General features: G+C 35.6%; 1 protein-coding gene across 3 annotated transcripts in view; it reads left to right on the forward strand.

The window, feature by feature from the left end:
- LOC111009309 (calcium-dependent lipid-binding family protein) overlaps positions 1-22,179 on the forward strand; it is an 84,177-nt gene that overhangs the window by 17,931 nt on the left and 44,067 nt on the right. For all 3 annotated transcript variants that reach the window (XM_088123960.1, XM_088123958.1, XM_088123959.1), the window contains exons 13-30: positions 1,913-2,005; positions 2,118-2,469; positions 3,120-3,233; positions 3,712-3,807; positions 3,874-3,941; positions 4,177-4,297; positions 4,376-4,594; positions 4,732-4,965; positions 5,056-5,165; positions 5,301-5,397; positions 12,637-12,735; positions 12,832-13,005; positions 13,209-13,277; positions 17,561-17,995; positions 18,080-18,412; positions 20,099-20,230; positions 20,344-20,457; positions 20,600-20,784. In XM_088123960.1, the coding sequence (XP_087980086.1) occupies positions 1,913-2,005; positions 2,118-2,469; positions 3,120-3,233; positions 3,712-3,807; positions 3,874-3,941; positions 4,177-4,297; positions 4,376-4,594; positions 4,732-4,965; positions 5,056-5,165; positions 5,301-5,397; positions 12,637-12,735; positions 12,832-13,005; positions 13,209-13,277; positions 17,561-17,995; positions 18,080-18,412; positions 20,099-20,230; positions 20,344-20,457; positions 20,600-20,784 (3,045 nt within the window). The remainder of the gene's footprint in view (positions 1-1,912; positions 2,006-2,117; positions 2,470-3,119; positions 3,234-3,711; positions 3,808-3,873; positions 3,942-4,176; positions 4,298-4,375; positions 4,595-4,731; positions 4,966-5,055; positions 5,166-5,300; positions 5,398-12,636; positions 12,736-12,831; positions 13,006-13,208; positions 13,278-17,560; positions 17,996-18,079; positions 18,413-20,098; positions 20,231-20,343; positions 20,458-20,599; positions 20,785-22,179) is intronic.

A 22,179-nucleotide genomic window follows, 5' to 3' on the forward strand; every position in this document is an offset into this window, starting at 1 on the left:
CATTAACCACCAGAGAGAAACCTCTTAGAATGTTTTTCGCCTCACAAAAGTGAATATCAACCAACTTAAAGCATAACTAATTATTGTATAAAGGAAGGGGGAAAAAGACCCCTTTTTTTTTTTTTTTTTTTTTTTTTAACAAGAAACAACTTTTCATTGATATATGATTAGGAAAAATGTTCAAAATACAAACCCCAGAGGGGTGAAGGGGAGACCCCTTTTAGAAAATATTTTACCTCTAGGCTCGCTGTTGCTCATAAGGTGAAGGATGTGGATGAAAGACAGCCCATAAAGCCCTTTGTTGTAATCCTTTTCAAAATCAAGCTAAAATAGCCTTTCTTCTTCTCTGTTTTCCAAAGACTCACAGTTTCAGGGACAACTATTATCGCATCAAGAATTTGGCGACCTTCCACAAAAGCGGATTGAGCATCATTTTTTTTTAACAAGATATGAACTTTTCGTTGATAGATGAAGAGCATCATCACTAATCATGTAGAGAAAAACAAGATATGAACTTTTCGTTGATAGATGAAGAGCATCATCACTAATCATGTAGAGAAATTTCTTCAATCTTCCGGAAAGAACTTTAGCTTTGACCTTGTAAAGAGAGTACAAGATCATAGACCAAGCTAATAGGCCTAAAATCTCTGAGGAAGATTTTTATGTCTTTCTAACTCCTTTGGAGTATGTATCTTTCAATATTTTATGTTTCTTTTCATTCACCAATGAAAAGTTCATTTTTTTGTTAAAAAAAAAAAAAAAATATCTGTGGAAGGCTTATCCTTCTTGAGGAACAAATTGCATTTGTTTATGATTCCTTTCTGGATCATTCTTGCATTAGCTTGTCCGTCCCGGGAGTCCAGGTCAATACTTGCCTCTATATGCAACTGGGTGGGAACTTGGCCATGTAAACTTATTTATAACTTGATTCTTAAAATAAGAAAATAACAAATAAGATAAGCTGTGGCTGAAAATAATCAAAGAAGTGTAATGTTCTTACTTGGATTCTCCTCAATGGCAAGGTTAATGCAGTGGAAGGTTTTGAAAAAAAGCTTCCTTTTTGGCCATCATCCGTCTATTTGTGTCCTTTGGGCTGATTATTGCGAAAACCAGGTGCATCCTTCTTCCATGGCCCATATGAAGTGGTTTGTTAGGGGCTTTTATTTTAGACGTTCAACATTTTGTGGCCTTTGACTTTGAAGTTCTGGAGAATACTTATCTACTGCTGTTTGTTCCGGTTTTGCCTTCCAATTCAAGTCTTCTTTGGTTAATGGTATTTGTTAAGGATGAACAAACCACCGCTTAACCCAAAAGCTTAAGCTGATGGGTTGGGTAAATTTAATTCATTTATGGATATCTAACACTCCCCTTTACTTGTGGGCTTGGATAATTGCACAAATGCCCAACAAGTAGAAATCATAATAAATGGGGAGGAAACAACAACGCAGGGGTTCGAACACAGCACCTCCCGCTCTGATACCATGTTAAGGATGAACAATCCACCACTCAACCCAGTTTATTCATCCTTAACAGTATTAAAGATCTTCTATTCGAGCTATGATTTGAAAGAACTCAAATGGTTTTTGAAGGAAAAAGTGGATCTCTGCTTGAAAGTTTCAACCTTACTAAGTTCGAAGCTTCTCAATAGTCTATATCTGATTTATATGATTTATATGCAAATTATCCTCTAGTATGATTTGTTCCAATTGGGAGGCATTGACATTTATAGCTTCCTATTAGATTAATTTCTTGCTCGTTTTTACTTTTGTTTTTGTTATGTTTTACTCTTTTAACTCCTTTGGGAGTTTGTATTTTTGAACAATTTTATTATTTTTTATATATCCTTGCTTAAAAAAAAAAATAGTTGCGCCGAAGCTTAATTTTATCCTGATGCAACTTATTGCTTGTTTAGGTTACTTGCTCATGCGAAGGTTGAGTCTGTGAAATCAAAAGAAGCAGCTGAACAAAAAAGACTGAAAAAGAGTAGCTGGTTTTCATTTAGATGGTTTGTGAAAATCTTATTCCCTTTATTTGTCTCAAATAAAATTGGCTAATGCTGTAATTTGGAATTCTTCTTTTATTCTTAGAAATTTATTGTGATTTCCATGTCATATTAGGCGTTCGAACTCTGAAGATAGTTCTGATGGGGATGCTTCTGAGGGATCGCACTTAGGTGAAGAACAATTGACTAAAGAGGAATGGCAGGCAATTAATAAGTTGTTAAGTTACCAACCAGATGAGGACTCACCATCACATTCTGGAAAGGACACGCAGAATATGATACAGTTTCTGTTTACAGTATCGATTAATCAGGCTGCTGCAAGAATCATTAACATTAATCAGACTGAGATTGTTTGCGGAAGATTTGAGCAACTTTCTGTGTCAACCAAGTTAAAACAGCGCAGCACCTACTGTGATGTGTTACTGAAATTTTATGGTTTATATGCTCCAGAAGGTTCACTTGCTGAGGTTTGTTTGTATCTTAAAATTTATTTCTATTTTTAAAATGTCTAAAATTTCACTAACAATTTTTGTTTTTTTTTTCAAAATTATTGGAACTTAAAACACTTGTTTTTAAAAATATATGACCAAAAAGGATCCGGGCTTTACATTAATCCTAAAATTGGCCCTTCTATATCTATTAAAGTCAATTTTAGAGGAAATAAAATTATTTCTCTTATTCAAAAGTGAAATCGTAAACACATCGAGTAGAGGTGAGACACAGTACTAAATAAGGAAACAAACTAGGGCAATAATCTACTAATTACAGATTATATAAATATAAAAGTATTTAATAAATATTTACCATAACTATTCACTGGAAAAACATAAAACAAACAATTAGCTTATTTAAATTTATAAAATAAAAATCAATAATTAGTTTTCATTATTGTTGGGCAGAGAGTATGGGGTTTGATTGTTCTCCCCTTGTTTACTTTTGGGATTTGAGGTTTTTATATGCTCCTAAATGGAGGCCTCTCTGTGGATTTCTTTCACAATTTCAGTGAAAAGTTATGTTTTCTTGTAAAAAAGGTCCCATAAGAAATAATGTTATTTTCTATCATTGTCCTTTTTATTACTATATCAAATATGCTTGTTTGGGGTCAAAATTGTTTCAGAGTGTCTGTAGCGAGCAAAAGGAAAATGCATTGGCTGCTAGCTTTATACTCATGCCAGTTGGGGAAAATATTGACTGGAGACTGTCTGCGACAATTTCACCATGCCATGTGACGGTAATTAATAAATTTTTGGTATCTTGATCCAGTTTTATCATTTCGTCTTTCAAGGTTTAGTCAAAGTTAAATTTCTTATGGATATAATTTTTATCTGCTTATAATTTTATTTATCTTTGGATTCAAGTTGCACATTTCTCTTTCCTTCATTTTTTATTTGTTAATTTGATGATATTAATTGCTTGAATTTTCTAGCGATTTGCTATCACGACTATTAATTTTCTAGCAATTAGCCTTGAAAAAGAAAGAGAAATTACAGCTATATAAGTATACAAGGAAGTACATAACATTCCTAAATTTACCGCTTGATTTTCTATACTCTCCTCAAACTGGATGATATATGCCAGCGGGAAGGTAATGGGCTTGGAAAAATGTAAAAGAACAAATGGTAGATTTCCATGATGTCCATGTGCTCAAGATTTTTATTATAAATGTTTTATTATTATTATTCTTTTATTTATTTATTTTTTATTTGCAGATTTTGATGGACAGCTGTGACCGTTTTTTAGAGTTCTTGAGGAGGAGTAATGAAGTTAGTCCAACTGTTGCGATGGAAACTGCAGCAGCTTTGCAGGTGATAATGTCAAATAACTTTCTACATTTTTCGAACTAATCTTATAGTAGTTGATTCCAAGTGCAGGTAAAATTTGAGAAAGTGACTCGTATAGCACAAGAGCAATTCCAAATGGCACTAGAGGAACAAAGCAGGTAACTCATTTTTAATTGGATTTTTTTTTGGGGTTATGATTAATTGACTTTTCATTATTTTTGTTCTATCCATCCTCATATTCTTAACAGAATAAAATAAAGATTGTTTCTTGTAATATTAGGTTAGTACTTGCTAATTGCTGATCGTGCACAATTGTTGTTGGTGAATTATTTTTGAACTTTTGCCTCTGAATATGCAATCTCTTTTAATATACGTTCCAATATTTTGATCCAGATTTGCTTTTGACATCGATCTTGATGCCCCAAAAGTTAGAGTTCCTATCAGAACTTGTGGTTCTTCCAAATGTGACGGTCATTTTCTTTTGGATTTTGGTCATTTTATGCTGCGAACCATGGTATATTTGTTTGCTGTGGCATATTGCTTTGTTGTTATTTTCAAGTTTGTTGCTTTTGTTTATGATATTTCATCACAGGATTCACAGTCTGACGAACGAAGACATAGCTTGTATTCTAGATTTTTTATATCTGGAAGAGATATTGCTGCATTGTTCAGGGATTGTGGTTCTGAATGTCAGAAATGCCCAGATCATAGTAGCAGTAATCAACCTATTGTTTCTTCTTTACAAAAGGAGGAAGCCCACAACGTTTATCCTCTCGTTGATCAGTGTGGAATGGCAGTAATAGTGGATCAGGTAACTGTTTCTGCTTGCTTATTCTCCAAGTTTCTAGAATGATTTTGACACTTCACATTGTCTTTCTTCTTGGTTAAAAGAATTTGTAGGTTTTTATCTGCAACCTTATTTCTTTTCTTTTTCATTTTTGGTTCAAGATAAAGGTACCTCACCCTAGTTACCCATCCACACGAATCTCTATTCAAGTTCCTAACCTTGGCATTCACTTCTCACCGTCAAGATATTGCAAACTCATGGAATTATTAAATACTATCTATGGTAAAATGGAGACTTATGGACAACATTCGGATGCGGGTGGTAATTTTCAACCTGTAGTTGCTCCATGGGGTCCTGTGGATCTCACTGCTGATGCAAGAATCCTAGTGTGGAAGGTATGGCTTTAATTGAGAAAAAGAAATGGATTATCTTGCTCCTTTCTATATCTTAGCCATCTATAATTTGTTTATTAATATTTCTTTCAGGGTATAGGCAATTCTGTTGCTCAGTGGAAGCCTTGTTATCTTGTGTTATCAGGCTTGTATGTATACGTTTTGGAGTCAGGAAAGTCTCAGACTTATCAACGCTATTTGAGGTTTTTCTTTGAGACCCTCTCTTTTATTTGTTTTCTCGGCTCTTTAATTCTCATTTCTTAATGTTGACTAGGTTCTATTTAACTTGTTTGAGTTTTATTTACAAATTATTTTGTATTAAATTTTGGATATTACAGTGTAGCTGGTAAGCAAGTCCATGAAGTTCCGTCAACGAATGTGGGTGGTTCGTTATTTTGTATTGCGCTGAGTTCTAGAGGCATGGACATTCAAAAGGTATGTTTAATTGGTTTGATGTGTAATTGTCAAGGTTTGAAATGTCGATGTTGATGGAAATGTCTAGGTCTTGATTTTATGATGCAAATGTTGATGTTACCTGAAATTTCGGGAAGAAACTTGGAAATCATGGAAATTGATAGAAAACTATTTAAATGAGTAAATGAGAGTTTAATTGTAGCTTAATAGACTATAATTGATAATTTTTAATCATATCATCTAAAAATGTAAATAATATTTATATTGAAATGTCAATGTCAATAGTATTTTAAGAAATAATCACACAGATACTTGAAAATTGGTGAAAATTCTTTGAATTTGTAAGTAAGAGTTTAATTGTGGCTTATTTAGGTTATTATTTAAGTTCTAATTAACCATATTTAAGCAAGATTTAAAATGTTGATGTCGATGGAAATGTGATACAATTGCTATTAGGATAGGTTAGAGATATTATTAGGATACCAAGGGCATATGGGTAATTGTGTTAGGAGATTTAGTTCAGGGAGGATGAAAAGATGAAGGTAGACAATTGGTTAGTGGCTCAGGTTTGAGTTTCACTCAAGAGGGGAGGGTCCAATTACCTTTAATACTTGGTTTAATACTTGGTTATATTGTAGTTCATATATATATATATATATTTTTTTTTTTTTTAACAAGAAACAACTTTTCATTGATATATGAAAAGGAGAAAATAGTTCAAGGATACAAACTCCAATAGGAGTGAGATAAAGAAGAAAAGATGAAAGCAGAATGTAGTCTTGACAAGGAGCAATACAATAAAAATAAGAATGATATCAAAAACCAACAATAGGATCAATCTAACTACAAACAAAAAGATCAACCAAGATGTGATGACACAAAAGAGAAACTTTAGGGGTCTTTAGCTTCGGGTTCGCCATCTTTGTCTTTTGGATATAGTTCTTCGATCTCCCGAGAGAATTTGACTCGAATTTCAGCTAGCTCGTTAGCCCGAGCAGGTTGAACCTTCATCCTTCTTTTAGAAAATTTTTCTAACGTCAAAACCCATTCTTCGTGGAGCTTAACGAGTTCAGATTCGAGGAAGGCTAAATACTCATTCAACTGAGAAGGAGATAAGGCAGAAAGTTGAAGTTCTATCAAAATATTTTATATTTCAACATTTTTCGAGTTATGTCAAAATGTTGAAGTTTCAATTTTAGAAGGACATATAAATGTCGATGAAAATTTTGTGAAAAATTGTGGAAATCACGAAAACTTATAGAAATTTGTATGAAATAATAAATGAGATTTTAATTTTAGCTTAATTCTACTATAATTCATCCTTTTCAATCCTCGTAAATGTAAAATCTACCTAATGTTTATATATTTAGTTTTTTAAACAAGAAATAAACTTTTTATTGGTGGATGAAAAAGAAGAAAAATGTTCAACGTTACAAACTCAAAAAGAGAGCAAGAAAGGACCAAACAACCAAATAAAGAAAAAACTCCAAAAATTAAGAGAATAAAACATTAAAGAACAAAATGCCTAATAACCTGACAAAACGACGAGCTGAAACAACCAAAACCACTCCCTTCAATTTGCAAATGCTACACCAATAACTTGAATAGGAGAAAAGAACAACCATAAGCCTCTTATTAGAGCACAAATCTGAGAATGCCAAACAACATAATTGTTTTATTTTTTAATAATTACGAATTTCTCATTGAAATAATGTTCAAACATACGAACTCTCGAAGGAGTGAAAAAGTAGAAGGAAAACACAAAGCTTAACAAAATACAATAAAGCCCCCAATTAGAACAAATCAAACTAGGAGAATAATTTCTAAATAAAGACGACAAGGAACACCATTGAGAAGCTTTGAACTTAGCTAGATTGAAGTGCACGGCTGGAGATTGTCTCTTTTTTAAAAATTATGAGGTTTCTCTCAGTTCATAGAGTACTGCCTTTATGGCATTAAACCAAAGGAGATTTGCTTTAGGATTTAAAGTAAGCCCGAGAAGAAGCTGATGGACATTGTCTGCAGTCACGTTGCCAAAAACCCAAGCCAAATTAAACTCGTTAAAAGTAAGGTCCCAGCACTGTCGAGCAAAAGGACAGAGGAAAAAGATGTGGACCAAGCTTTCCCCATTGGATTGACAAAGGGAACAGATTGATGGCGAAAGATTAGATCCGGGAAGCTTCTTTTGGAGGACATCAGCTGTGCTTACCTTCCAGAATCCAAGTGAAAAAGCTAACCTTCTTAGAACTCTTAGTCTTCCAAATAGCCTTAAATAAATCTGGTGGCATAGATACATCAGAAGGAGATTTACGAATAGAATCCACTATGAAGGAACCAGATGAATCCAAGGACCATACTGTACTATCTGGTCTCCTAATAGGAGAATAAGAATTCAAAAGTGACAGCAATGAAACATATTCCTTAAGCTCATCATCTTTCAGCGACCTACAAGTATGAATTCTCCATGATAATGTATGTGCATCCCAATAATCCGCTACTGAACTTGAAGGGGACATAGACAAGCAGATTTTTTTTGGATATTGCCTATCCTCTATCCAAATATGATTCGAGAATAGGATACGGGATCCCGAGCCCAGTTTGAAAGCCGAAAACTGACTGATCTGTTTTCAATGCCGAGAAATATTAATCCATGGACTCCTTAGGCAGCAGTTAATCCTTTCCCTTGAGGACCATCCAAATTCAATCTTGCCAGACAAACTTGCCACAACCTGACGCCAAAAGAAGTTAATTTCACAACCAAAGCGCCAACCCCATTTGGCTAATAGGGCTTTGTTCTTCTTTGAAAGGCCTCCTACTCCCAGTCCACCATCTTCCAAAAGTTTAGACGATATATTCCATTGGACAAGGTGATTTAAAGCCCCAGTAGGGCCACTGTTCCACAGTAAAGTTCTCATTCTTTTTTCAATTTGTTTGCAAACCCCTAAAGGCATTTGAAACAAAGAAAGGCAGTAAAGAGGAATACTGGAGATAATCAATTTGCATAGAGTCAACCGGCCTCCTCTGGATAAATTAAACCGCGTTAGCTTTTTCTCAATTTTCTCTATGACAGGACTCCAAAAAGCAGAAATCTCGGATTTCCTCCAAAAGGTAGTCCAAGATACATGGTTGGGAGAGTGGCAATCTGACAATTTATAGAAGATGCAACATGCTGTATTTTCCAATATAGAATGTTAACTCCACTGATGGTTGATTTCTCCTAATTAACAGAAAATCCCGACAGCCCTTCACAGGCCTTGATAGCCTCAGTAAGATTCCTCAACATACCATCATCGTCCTTACAAAAAATGATTGAAGATGGGAAATGTGGACATTCTTCCTCCCAATTAAGAAACCTTCAATGGATCCTTCCGCATGGATGCTCTCCAACATGCTACTGAATACATCCGCTACTAGAAGATAAAGAAAAGGTGACAGTGGATCACCTTGACTCAACCCCCTAGAAGCCACAATTGACCTTTAGGCCTCCCATTTATAAAAATAGAATATTTAGTTCCTTTTACGGAGTCATTAATCCACTTGCGCCATTTTTTACCGAACTGCTTTTGAAGGAGAACATCCTCTAGAAATGTCCAATCGACCTTATCAAAGGCTTTCTTGATATCCAACTTGAGCAGCCACCCGCTTTTTCTTCGAGCCTATAATCTTCTACTGCTTCATGGCCATTAAAATTGGATCCAATATATTCCTGCCTTCAATAAAGGCGCTTTGAGTGAAACAGAAGCTTCTTTAAACCCTTCAATAAAGGCGCTTTGCTGAAACAGAAGCTTCTTGACTTATATATTTGTGAGGAAATGACTCTCATCCAGAAAAGTAAAATAAGATGGCTCAAAGAGGGTGATGAAAACAGTAAATTTTTCCATCGGTTTTTGGCAGCAAAGAGGAGGAAAGCATCCATATCTGAACTACAGAATTCTCAAGGAGAATCTCTTGTTAATCTAAATGATATTGAGATTGAAATATTCTCTTTTTTCTCTTCTCTATATCAGAAAGTAAGGAAGATGAGGCTGCTTCCATTTGAGCTACAGTGGAGACCAATTTCTTGGCAAAACAGAATTTGGCTAGAGAGAGAATTTGAGGAAGCAGGAATATGGGAGGCAGTTAAGGGACTTGGTAAGAACAAAGCTCCAGGGCCAGACGGTTTTATTCCAGAATTCTTTATGAAGTTTTGGAAGTTTTGGAAGAATGACTTTGCTAGACTTTTCTCAGAATTTTTTACGAATGGGCATGTGAACAAGAGCCTCAAAGAAAATTCCAGCATTCGGTTTCTAATTTTCCTAAGGAAGTACTACCTATTCTATGGAACTCTTTTTGTCCAAAGAGAGTTAATTTCATGGTTTGGATTCTTCTAATGGGCAAAGTTAACACTTCAGAGATATTACAAAAGAAAATGCCCAATTCTTTGATGCAGCCATCATGTTTACTGTGCAAAGCAAGTGGGGAAACCCAAGGCATGTCTTCTTCTCATGTAGCTATGCAGTGGTCTGTTGGAAAAAATTCCTATCTATGTTTGGAGTTTCATGAGTGTGGGATCTGAAGGTGCCTCAAATCATCTTTCAGCTTTTCAGTGGGCTGCAAGCAAGCCCTAAAACTAATATGCTTTGGGCTTTTGGAATAAAATGGTTTGAGAGAAATCAACGAATATTTGAAGGCAAGAATCGATCTCCTATGGAGTGTTTCTCAATCGCCAAATTCAAAGCCTCCCAATGGTCTGTTCGTTCCAATCTCTTCTCTTCTTATTCTCCTAGTACGCTTTGTATGAATTGGGAGGCTTTTATAATTCCCCTTTAAGGAGGTTTCTTTAAGTTTATGGTTTTTATTTCTTCTAATGCTTACTTTTATTTATTTCCTGTACTTTCACTCCTATGGGAGTTTGTATCTTTGAACAATTTTGTTCATTTTCATTTATCAATGAAAAGTTCGTATCTTGTTCAAAAAAAAAAAAGGGCGCTTTGAGTGATTGAAATTGTTGGGGCTAGGACTTTGGCTAGTACTTTATAAATGGAAGATGAGAGGCTTATTGGTTTGAAATCACGTATCTTTGATGCTGCTGCCTTTTTGGGCAAAAGGCAAATGAAATTCTCCTTTAGACATGCATTGATATGACTGTTCTTATGAAACTCCTTAAACAAATCAGTTTTCAAAGATTGCCAGAATCTGATAAGAAATTATGTGGTAAATCCACAGGGCCCGGTTCTTTGATTTTGCCAAGATCATTCAATGTGAACCATATTTCCGCTTCTTCCAAGCCTCTTTCCAACCACAGTCCGTCTGATGGAGAAATTGGATGCCAATTAATCTCTCTTGGAGAGAACCAAAGACCAGAGCTGGCAGTAAATAACTTTTCGATAAAGCTAAATATCTCTCATTCAATGTCCTTCTGATTAATAAGTGGGATGCCTTGCTCATTAATAAATTCCGAGATGACAGCCTTCCGTCTGCGAGCAGCAAGATATTTGTGAAAAAAGCTGGAATTTTCGTCCCCTTCTTTTAGCTAGTGAATCCTGCTTTTTTGGAACATGTTTCTTTCATTCTCCATGTATAAATTGAGTAACTCCTTCTGAAGAACACATCTATTTTCGTTTTCCTCAATTGATAGCCCGCTATCTTATTCCTTAGCATCCAGTAAAGAGATTTGATGTAGTATCCGTGCTTCAGACTCTTTCTTGTGCTTGTCATTCTGGATGTGCCAAGCTCTTAAATAGGGTTTAAGATTTCGTAGCTTAGAGTTTAAAGAATATCTTGCCCATCCATAGGATTGATCATTGGCAAGCTTGGTTTCAATTAGGCTGATGCAATCCTTATTGTTAAGCCATGAATTGAAGAATCTAAACGGGCTAGGACCCATTCCCGGCCTCTAGGATAATCGGAAAATGATCTGAAGTGGGTTTTTCACCTCGCGATACTTTGGAATTTGAAAAGACATCCTCCCATCCATTTGATACCAAGAATCTATCGAGCAAAGAGTGAGAAGATTCAAGACCTGGCTTAGACCAAGTGAATTTGCCATTTGCTAATGGAACTTCCACCATGTCTAAATCCTTGATCAAATTATTGAACTTCTTCATGGCTTTTGTTGGTCGAACACAGAACACAGGACGAACTTCTTCAGACTTTTGCAAGACATCATCCTTCTTTAGTGGATGAGAGATGTCATCCTTTATCATTTCCCAAAAGACTAACCAACCTCTTTTCTTTTGTCCCATAACCACAATCCTGCCTCTCATGTCCGATTTAGGAATCGAAATACATTCGAAATAGCAACCTTGCTTGTTAAAGCTTTTCAGGATTCTACAAATACCGAACTTACCATTTGCTTGTCTGAAAAAATTAACTCTCAATGGATGTTGCATCAAATCTATGATAACCTCTTTGAACCAAATTAACTGCTTGTGGAGAGAAAAGTGAAAATGCCGGTTATTGAAAATCTCTTCCAACTTGAAAAATCCATTTGTCAAAGAATGAATGAAAAAAGACTTGTTTGCAACTCTACAGCTCCTTGAAACCATGATGCAAAAACTTCGTGAAACTAAAGTCTTCTAACATGCACTGAATCGAACTACTATGGAAGAGAGAGGGAGAAGAGAGCATTTTCCTTACCTCTAAAACTCGTGTGATGTTAGAAGGAACCTTAAAGAAGAAGAAAATAGAAACAAAACTAACAATAGGTGGCGTGATGGGGACGAGAGGAGAGAGTCGAGAGAAGATAGGAATGTGAAAAGAGAGATTGAAAAGGAGATGAGAAAAAAGTGTCCCACATCCCTTGTTTGTTAGTTGGGAGAGTCTACCCCTCTTATAAATACCCTTCCCATCTCCCACATTTCACTTCCATGGGCTTGTTGATTTGGGCTTCTATCGTCCATACAAAATGGGCATCCTGGACAGTTAAATTTTTTTTTTTGATCCATATGAAATGTTGTTGGAAGTGAATGATATGTCAAAAATTATGACAACATTTGGGAAATTTTGACGACATAACCATCGAAATGGGGAAGAAATTTTCTATCTCCCTGCGACATGTGTACCGAAACGTCGACATGTCGCTTGATATTTTATTCACTGGTTATTGTGTGAGGTTATTGTGTGAGTTTCGTTTTTTAATTTTTTTTATAATAAATTTACTTTGTGTGTACTAAGTTGAATCAAATAGCAAATATCCTAGCTCAAATCTCACCTTTCCTTGAGGGTATATTTTGTTTTTTTTTCTCCTTTTGTAATTGCTAATGATATATACTTCTTCAGGCTTTGGAATCTTCAAGTACCTTGGTGATTGAGTTTCAGAATGATGAGGAGAAGTGCACTTGGACAAAAAGGCTTTTACAAGCAACATATCAAGCTTCTGTATTATTATTACTTCCTAACTCTAATATGTTGTGATTTTTATCCATTTACAGTATTTCCCGTTACTTAGTAGCTATTTATTATTGTTATGTACAGGCTCCTCTATCGATGGATATACCTGGTGAAACAGGTGAAGATAGGATGGATATACCTGGTGAAACAGGTGAAGATGAATCTGAGCCAATGGAGCATCATACACCTAATATGAAAACAGCTAACCTTGTTATAAATGGGGCATTGGTGGAAGCTAAGTTCTTGATATATGGGAAGGTACAGATGAGCTTTATACTTTCTCCTGTTAAATAGTAACTGTTGGAGGTGTTATGTGTTTGCAATACTATATATCTTTTAGGTGCCATTAGAGATCGATAGTTGTTTTTAAGATTTTTTTTTGGGAGACTAGATGAGATTTTAAAATTATTCTTTCTTCCAGTTGGTTGAGCAATCTAATGTTTGTGCCTATCATTTTGCAGACTGGAGATGAAGTCGATAATAAACATGACGAGATTCTGATTCTTGAGCTTCTTGCTTCTGGAGGAAAGGTTTAACTTCTTTTAACATATAGTTTCTGCCTGATTATGAATTCTATCATGATTTGTTTTTCTTTTCTTTTATTTACTTATTGAGTAGTTTGCTTTTGTGTTATCTAAAATGCTACTAGTGTACTTTAGGATATAATGTCTTTTAACGTCTCGAGGATCTGATCTTATTGTTTTTTTTCTTAACAAGAAACAAACTTTTCATTGATATATGAAAAGGAAGAACAATGTTCAAGGATACAAACTCCCAAAAGGAGCGAAAAAGTAAAAGAAAAATGCCGAATAGAGAAAAAGCTATAGAAGATACAAGAGAGTATAACTAAAACCAAAACTAGAGCCTCCAATCTGCAAAAGCAAGACGAAAAAACCTAAGTCCAAAGAAATAGCAAACATCTGGTCGGGTAGATGCTAAGCATTCTTCTAGACTTCCACAAATGACTGTCAGCCAAAGAGATTCCAAAAGAACCGCCAAACGAATAATCAAATATCTGAGGAGTTGAATAGAATAGAAAGATCTTCAATAATGGCAAAAAAATCGTGAGGAGCTTCTGAAAAAGAGGAACAGCGAATTAAAGGAGAAAAATCCTCGAAGACACTTCAATCTTCTAAATCAGAATCAATGCTGCTGGCTTTTTTGTGTAATGTTTAAGCTTCATTTATTAAGTTTGGTTTGTTTGTATCTTTTTTTTTATTTTTATTTTTTTTCCTTCTTCATCCCCTTCATTTCACCCCGTATCTTTGAACAATTTTTGTTCCTTTTCATTTATCAATGAAAAGTTCGTTTCTTGTTAAAAAAAAACAATGTGGAGATCCCCTATTTATAGGAAGATCCAAACCAAGAGGCTACTAATAACTTTGAGGTTACTGACAGTAAAAGGTCCTTTTTAAAAGAACTACAGATATAAGCTAGGCTTAAGTCTTAACAAGCTACCCTAGGCCATATACGGCTACATCATTAAGATTGAGGGATGGAATTTTGACAAACACGGTGAGAAAGAGGTAACTGAAAGCTATAAAGGTTGGGTTAGAATCTGTGATTTACCTCTAAATTATTGGAATAGGCAGTACTTTGAGGTTTTGGGAAGCTATTTGGGAGGATTCGTAAGTTGTTCTTCTCGTACTTTAAACTTACTAGATTGTTTTGATGCTCTCATTCAAGTGAAGGCAAATCGTTGTGGATTTCTTCCGCTTAAATTGAAATTAAAGATCCAAAATTAGGTGATAGACTCGTTTGTTTAGTGGATGATTCCAGTTCTTCATGTTTCAAGCTAGCTCCGAAACCTTGGTACTCCAGCAATCTGGTTATAAACCGTTTCTTGAACAAAGTTGACGTTCAAAGAATCCTAGAGGTTATGGAAGATGAAAAGGCTGCTGATGTAGTTAACAGTTATAAGGCACCCTACTTGGAAGAGAGAGAGCTTTAATTATTTCCTCCATGCATGAACCAGGAGAATTAAACCTGCTTTAATACTGAGGCAGCATTAGATGTTCATTCTCTGCATGAAGCCTTGGATTCTCCTATTGAAGTTTTAGCCTGGAGAGTCAATTCCTAATCATAATCTGGAAGGAAGTCCAAAGGTTGCTCCTAAATCCACTCCATAGAAATTATTCTCTCCAAGTGGTCTACCTCGAAGGAACTTTATTAATTCCCTCCCTTTTTTTACTCCAGAAGAAAAGTTGTTTCATCCAAAGGGTCTCGGCAATAAAGTTGGTGGGTTTGGTGAAAGTAAACCTGCTCAGTGCCTTTAATGAAGAATGAGGAAAGAAAGACAAATTGGAAGGGCTAAAGTCTCTTTCTTTTGGCTCAATCAACTCCACTAATGAAGGATTGGTCTGTAAGATTCTTCTTGCAAATTCTCGGATAATGAAGATGATGAAGACGATGTAGCAGTCAGTATCAGTTGTTTGGATTCATCCCCGAAGTCCTTAGAACCTCCTTTTGAAGATCTTTGTGAGGAATCTGTTGAGGAATACTTCCAATAATATGAAAATAGATTTTTTTAATGAGAAGTTTGTATCTTGTTCAGAAAAATAAAATTAAAATAGATTTTTGATCTTTTTAATGAGCAAAAGGAAGATAAGAAGTCAGGATCCCCAAAACATTATTCCATTCCTCCTTATTTTGAGGAAATGAGGATCACTCTCGTACCAATTAACATGGATCTTTGATTTCCCAGGTGTTTGAGAAGTTGAAATATCTTCATTAAAGTTTTTGAGATTATATCATTATAAGCAGCAAGGTTGTTTGGTTCCTATTTTCTGCTTGGTGGATCTTGATTATTATGGTCTTAAGAGTCTATTTGGGGTTTGGAAGGGTCCCTCTTTCTCGGCAGCTTTATTGTCTTTGTCTAAGAGATTTTGTTTTGACAGCACGTTCATCTATTACAACAGAGTTATTTTTGCTTTCTTGGAAAGCAAGGAGTTTTTCTTCTGAGTCTCTATATGGCCGGTTTGTGAAGTGTTTTCAAGACCTTGAGGAGCATCGTTAATGGCATTTGGGTCTTCATCATCGATTTTTGGTTGTTGATGCAGTGCAAGCAGTAAAGTCAAGCGGATAAAGGGTTGTTTACTTAGCTTGCAAGGTCTGCTCGCCTTGTTTTCATGCTCCAAAGCTGCTTCCTCCACAAAAGGTTTCGTTGTCTTGGCATTCACGTTTTTTGTGGAGTTGGATGTTATTGTCAATTATACAAGTCGAAAAAAAGGTCACGCGCCATATTTTGCCAAGGCCATTGGTGCAGCCATGGTTTGGTTTTTGTTGGCTTGGAGGGGGAGGAATCTTTCGAGTCCCTTGGATATGCAGTCAAGGTCGTAGAAGAGCATTTAGTTGTTGATGCTGCTTTCGTTAACGGTTTTGAAAGTTCTAGTGTGGTCTCCTTGATTCTTAAAGGCTTGTATGGCTGAAGATGAATATTTTATGCCAAGTTCCCTGATTTTTAACGTAGTTGGTTCTTTGCAAGGAGAAGGCTAGTTCTAAAAGTAGCACTTATGATTTTTGTCATTATTCTTTCTACTTCTTTTGTTTTGTTTCTTTTTCTCTTCCTTTGGGAGATTGTATCCGTTGAACAATTTTGTTCCTTTTCATTAATCAATGAGAAGTTCGTATCTTGTTAAAAAAGAAAACACAATATTTTGACGAATCATATCTCATATTGAGTTTAATCTCTCGCAAGATTTATGATTTATTTGTATTTTATTTGTATTCTTGTGTTAGATCGCATATTTTTAGAAATTTCAATCTCGCTTGATCAATTAGGTTTGGAGAGTTCAAAATCTCGAAGATAGGAACAAGTTCTCCTTTCTTTTTGATCTTTGAATTGATCACTCTTCCAAGTAAAACCTTTTTAACTTTCTTAGCGTTGGTTTATCATCTAGTTATTGGGGTTATTTTTATTATTGTTGTAGGGGTTCACCTTGAATAAGGGAGAGTTATCTTTTATATTACATCATTTATGCTATTTTTTGGTTCTCTCCAGTCTTTAGTTAGATGACTTGTGAGGACAATTTTCTTAGATACTTAATGTGAATTTTTATTCCTTGATATTTATTACACACAAATCCTACCAAAATGCCCTGTGCTGATGTTTATTTGCTGGTTGGGAAGCTCGCAAATTCTATTTCCGTTAGACATATATGAGGAAGGTGCTCTTGATAGACTTCATAACCGTTGACAATTATTCAAAATGTGAATTAGAGAAAATCAAATTGGGGCATTTGGCCTTTGTTTCGAACTGGCTAAATAACATTATTCCGTGCATTCTCTATCCTAAAATTTTAAGGTCAGCTTTTAGGCTATTGGAGTGCTATTTTGTCCAGTTTTCAGATGCTATATTCATATTTGTTTTTTTTCCTTTTGTATCTTTTCAGATTGGCTCTTTTTTCTTTCTTTTTCTTTTTTTTTTTTGCTCCTTTGGGAGTTTTTATCATTGGGCGTTCTCTTTTCCTATATCAGCTAAAAAAAAATAAGAAAAATGACGTGATAATATCTTTGAGAATTGGTTGGAAATTTCTGTTTCATTCTCGTGTTTCAAATAATTTTTTTTACTTGTGGTGGGTGTTACTTTTTGTGCCCCTACCCATTTGCTCGAACACAAATGAAGAATGTAGCAGAGGCAGAAAGAAAAGTTTGACTTATTTATTTTTATTGTCTATATGGTTCTTTTCGATGTACAAGTCTTTTAGAAGATATGCTGGACACGTAATTATTATTGTTTCCGTTTTACGATAATAACTTGAACTTCTCAGGTGGTTACTTGTACGACATTTTTGACTTACTTCCTCGTGTACAGGTTCATATAATTCGTGCTGATGATGATCTATCACTCAAAATGAAGCTACATTCCTTGCATATTAAGGATGAACTTCAAGGCCATTTGTCAACAAGTTCACGGTATTTAGCTCGTTCTGTGCTGTCGAATCAAAAGTCATCTTCTTCTCCTGGAACAGTTGATGCTAATGGGATAGGAACACCAACTTCAATATTCGAGGAAGATGATTGTTTTAAGGATGCATTGCCTGATTTTTTATCTCTATCTGATGTTGGCGAATCCGCTGGACGCGAGTCTACTGAAACCATGTTTAATGAAAATGATTTAGGAAAAGGGAAAGGCATATCCAGTGACATATTTTATGAGGCAGAGGACAGTGAAAGTTCAGACTTTGTGGTTATGACCTTCTTGACGAGGGGCTCTGATTCACCTGATTATGATGGTATAGACACACAGGTACTAATGTGATATTGGCGATAATCGATTATTTTGATCACACGTTTAGTCAAAATGTTAATGTACTTATATGAAACATTTCAGATGAGTATTCGCATGTCAAGAATGGAATTCTATTGCAACAGACCTACCCTTGTTGCATTAATTGGTTTCGGTTTAGATATAAGCTACTCGAATTATGTGGAAGTTAGCTCAGACTTGCCCGACTCTTCAGAGGATAAGCCTGTTATGGTTAAGGAAAAGGTTGAAGAAAAGGTTGAAGAAAAGGGGCGTGTTAAAGGATTGCTAGGATATGGCAAAAGTCGTGTCGTATTTTACTTAAACATGAATGTTGACAGTGTTTCTATCTATCTTAACATGGAGGATGGATCTCAGCTTGCAATGCTCGTGCAAGAGAGCTTCCTGCTTGATCTTAAGGTGGGTTCTTTCTTTTTGTTGGTTTTATGTTGTTTTAGTAAATAATTATTGTAAATATTTATTAATTGCTTTTCTATTTTTTATTATTTGTAATGATATGCTGTGCTGCGCCATAATGAAGTACCCACACAGAGGAACAATTCTTCCCAAAACAAGTTGGTGAACACCTTATCTCGATCCGAGATGATACTTCGAGGAATTCCGTGTAACCTGACAACCTCTTTCATAAAAATATGAGCAATCAAAATAGCAGTAAACGGGTGCTTGATGGGAATAAAATGACTGTACTTTGTCAATTTGTCCACAACCACTAAAATGGCGTTGAACCCATCTGAGGTGGGCAATCCTTCCATGAAATCCATCGAGATATCCTCCCAAATCTGATCCGGGATTGGCAACGGCTGGAAGAGATTGGTAGGGGCAGTGACAAATACTTGGCTTGCTGGTAGATACTATAGTCCACGTAGAAGTGCTTCACCTGATTTAGAATTGGACTTGATCACCCTCACTTCCATTGGCATCTCCTCCTTCAAGCCGTTGATGAATATGCTCTCCAAGATGAACAAAGGCACATCGTGGACGGGACCCTCAGCTTCCTCAATTTTCCAATGATAAACTTTCACTGTCATTTCTTGCTGCACTACCATAAATCGGTCACACAAAGTTCCTTCCAAGGTTGGTCAGAATCGTTGTAGTAAGTCGGAACTCCTCCCACGTTTGAATTGGCCACTGTTTCTCTTCCTATTGGTTCCAGGCTAGGGCTTCACCGTCCAAGCAAAGCACCGCCGCCTCTAACTTCTCCTTGTTGGTCAATTGATTGATTAGGAAGTAATGGGCAACCCGATGTAGCCAACCATTTGGATTTTCCCCCTCGAAGAACGAAACTTCCAGCTTTCGCAAACGAAGATCGGACACTAGAGCCAACGCATTCGTGAGCCGATTCGATCCTTCACTTGAAGTCGCAACATTGATCGGTGTCTTCTCCCTTCCGTCTTCCTCTTTTTTGACCTTTTCCCTTTGTCTTCTTTTGCCTTTTCCTCGATTCCCATCCTATGTGATAGGATGGTCATCCAAAGTCGCATTTCCTCCTTAAACAGTGCCATCTTCTTCCATATGCTATCTCCACAGCCGAAACCACCCTTGATAATTGCTGCTCTACTGCTTCGACTCAGTCTCCATCTTAGTCACCATTCCCAGAAATCACCCTCTGATACCAAAATGATAGAATCTGCTTCTATTATTTATGTATTAGAGAAGAATTACAATTACAAGGGAGGTTCAAGAGCTCCTGTATCTCTCCTTACAGACCTTCTATGGACTCCAAAATTGCCAAAATATGATCTGCTAAAGAAACAAAACATGTATACTATGGAATAATACCAAAATACCCTCTAACCAACTTCAGCCTACTGCACGTATGATTCCTCAACTAACCTGGGCCCACAAGGGTACAATTCCCTCCTACTCCCTCGTCCTCCCCTTCCTTCTAGCGCCTTTGTAATGGGAGGTCTATCAATGAGTTTTTCCTTATTTCTCTTCCTGTTTGCAAAACTAACTAGCAATTCTTGTATTGTCATTATGTTATTTATAGCCGACATTGTTATGATTACATAATGGTATTTATTTGGGGATTTCACACCCCATTCTCACTTTTATGAAGTTTCTAATTGGGATTATGCTTTTTAGGTCCATCCGAGCTCTCTTTCAATTGAAGGAACTTTAGGGAATTTTAGACTTTGTGATATGTCTTTAGGAAAGGATCATTGTTGGGGTTGGCTTTGTGATATACGAAATCCTGGTGTTGAATCACTTATCAAGGTAACTCGTGCATTCTTTAATAGTTAATTGTTGCATTATGTCTTTTGCCTAACGTTTATTTTCATTCTCATGTGTGGATTACAATTTTTTTTTCCTTCTCTTTTTCCCTTTAGTTCAAATTTAATTCCTATAGTGTCGACGATGGTGACTACAAAGGATATGATTATAGCTTGCACGGTCGGCTTTCTGCAGTCCGGATAGTTTTCCTTTATAGATTTGTTCAAGAGGTAAAAGCAAAATTCTCACATAGTTTTCCTTTATAAATTTTAGTTGTAAAATTTAATAATATTAATCTATGGCGTTCTTATATGACTGAAAATTTTCACTACAATTGTTTATAATGTTGTATGTAATTTTCCACTTCCGTAGATTACAGTTTACTTCATGGGACTAGCTACTCCACATACCGAAGAAGCAGTTAAACTTGTTGATAAAGTTGGCGACTTCGAGTGGTTGATCCAAAAATATGAAATTGATGGCGCTACTGCAGTGAAGCTAGACCTATCACTAGATACACCCATTATTATTGTTCCCAAGAATTCAAATAGCAAAGAGTTCGTAATTTTTTCTCTATTCTTATACCAAGTTATCATGCTGATTTTTCAAATCTGACTTGCATCTGACATAAAATATAAATCCCAGTTATACGATAACTTATTAGATAAGTCTAATATAAAAAATAAGATTAAATGTTTGTTATTTGATCTTCATATTGGTTGTTGAGAGCTTATGCTGAAGAAGAATTCAAAGAGTCCCTACAATTGGTCTACATATCCATACATCAGTTATGATAGAAAGGAGAAATTGAAGGGTCAGACACCCCAATATATCCCTTTTAATAAAGAAGGGTTCTCGGTTTTCAATACTGGGCAGATTTCCATGGTTTTTCATCAATAATGGGATGTTTGTTTGTTTTTCAAAGAATCTCTTTGGAGTTCAGCAATTTCCTCCCTCTTCTACTCGATTGGGTTTTAGTTTTCAAGATGACAGCAAGTCATTATTTGAAAGATGAGTCTTTGTTGGAAAACGAGGAGTCTTTTGGCTATCAAGGAGATTTATTAAAGGTTTTTTGGAAACCCAAACAGATTCTTATTTCTCAAGGAGTTTTAAAGGGTCTTGGATCTCAAGGACAGTTATCAATGGTGGAAATCAAGGTCTTAGAATTTGAAGGGTCTTCTACAGCTAGTACAGCAGCATTTATTTCTTTTTAGTCGAAGATTTTGCAGAGTGTTTTAGTCCCTGATTCTTTTGTTTAAAGGAAGGGGATCCATTTGTTTGGTTTGTATTTATTCTTGTGAAGTTGGAGGTTTCTTTTGAAAGTTTGAAGCTCTGGTTCTTTTCGAGGTGTATAAGCTCTCTTCTAGGTCGTCTTCCTTGCTGGCTTTTTGGACTGCTTCAAGAATGGACTTGGAGTTATCTAAAGTTTATCTTCCTTTATTTGCCTTTTATGCCTATTATCGTTCTTGTCCATTTGGGTTGTATTTTCTTTCTTGGGTTCGTGTTTTTCCTTCTTTCTTTTCTGTTTTCTTATCTCTCCCTTTTGAAGATTGTATCATTTGAACAATTTGTTCCTTCTCATTAATATGAGATGTTTGTACCTTGTTCAAACTTGAAGGATAAAAGAGTTAAAAATATATTAGAAGTTGAATTAGGCCAATTAAAATGTTTGTAAATCTTTTCAAGCTTCTTAAATATTTGAAGGATGAATAAGAAATTTGGCATAAATTTAGAGGTAGAATTTGGAGGATAAATATGGAATCGGATCATTCCTGTTGTGAGTCAATCCCTACCAACATGCTGACACCCTGAATCTGCAAGTGCAAAAATTGCTATTTTTTTTTTTTTTTCAAAGATAGTTTGAATTGATCTTCTAATTTGAATATAACTGCCTTGCATTTCATTATTCCTGGTTCTCTCTTAATTAAATCCTTATCTAGAGATTTTCTACA

This window comes from Momordica charantia, assembly GCF_013281855.1.
Source record: "Momordica charantia cultivar OHB3-1 chromosome 5 unlocalized genomic scaffold, Mcharantia_2.0 BLBB01000005.1, whole genome shotgun sequence".
Classification (NCBI taxonomy): Eukaryota; Viridiplantae; Streptophyta; class Magnoliopsida; order Cucurbitales; family Cucurbitaceae; genus Momordica; species Momordica charantia.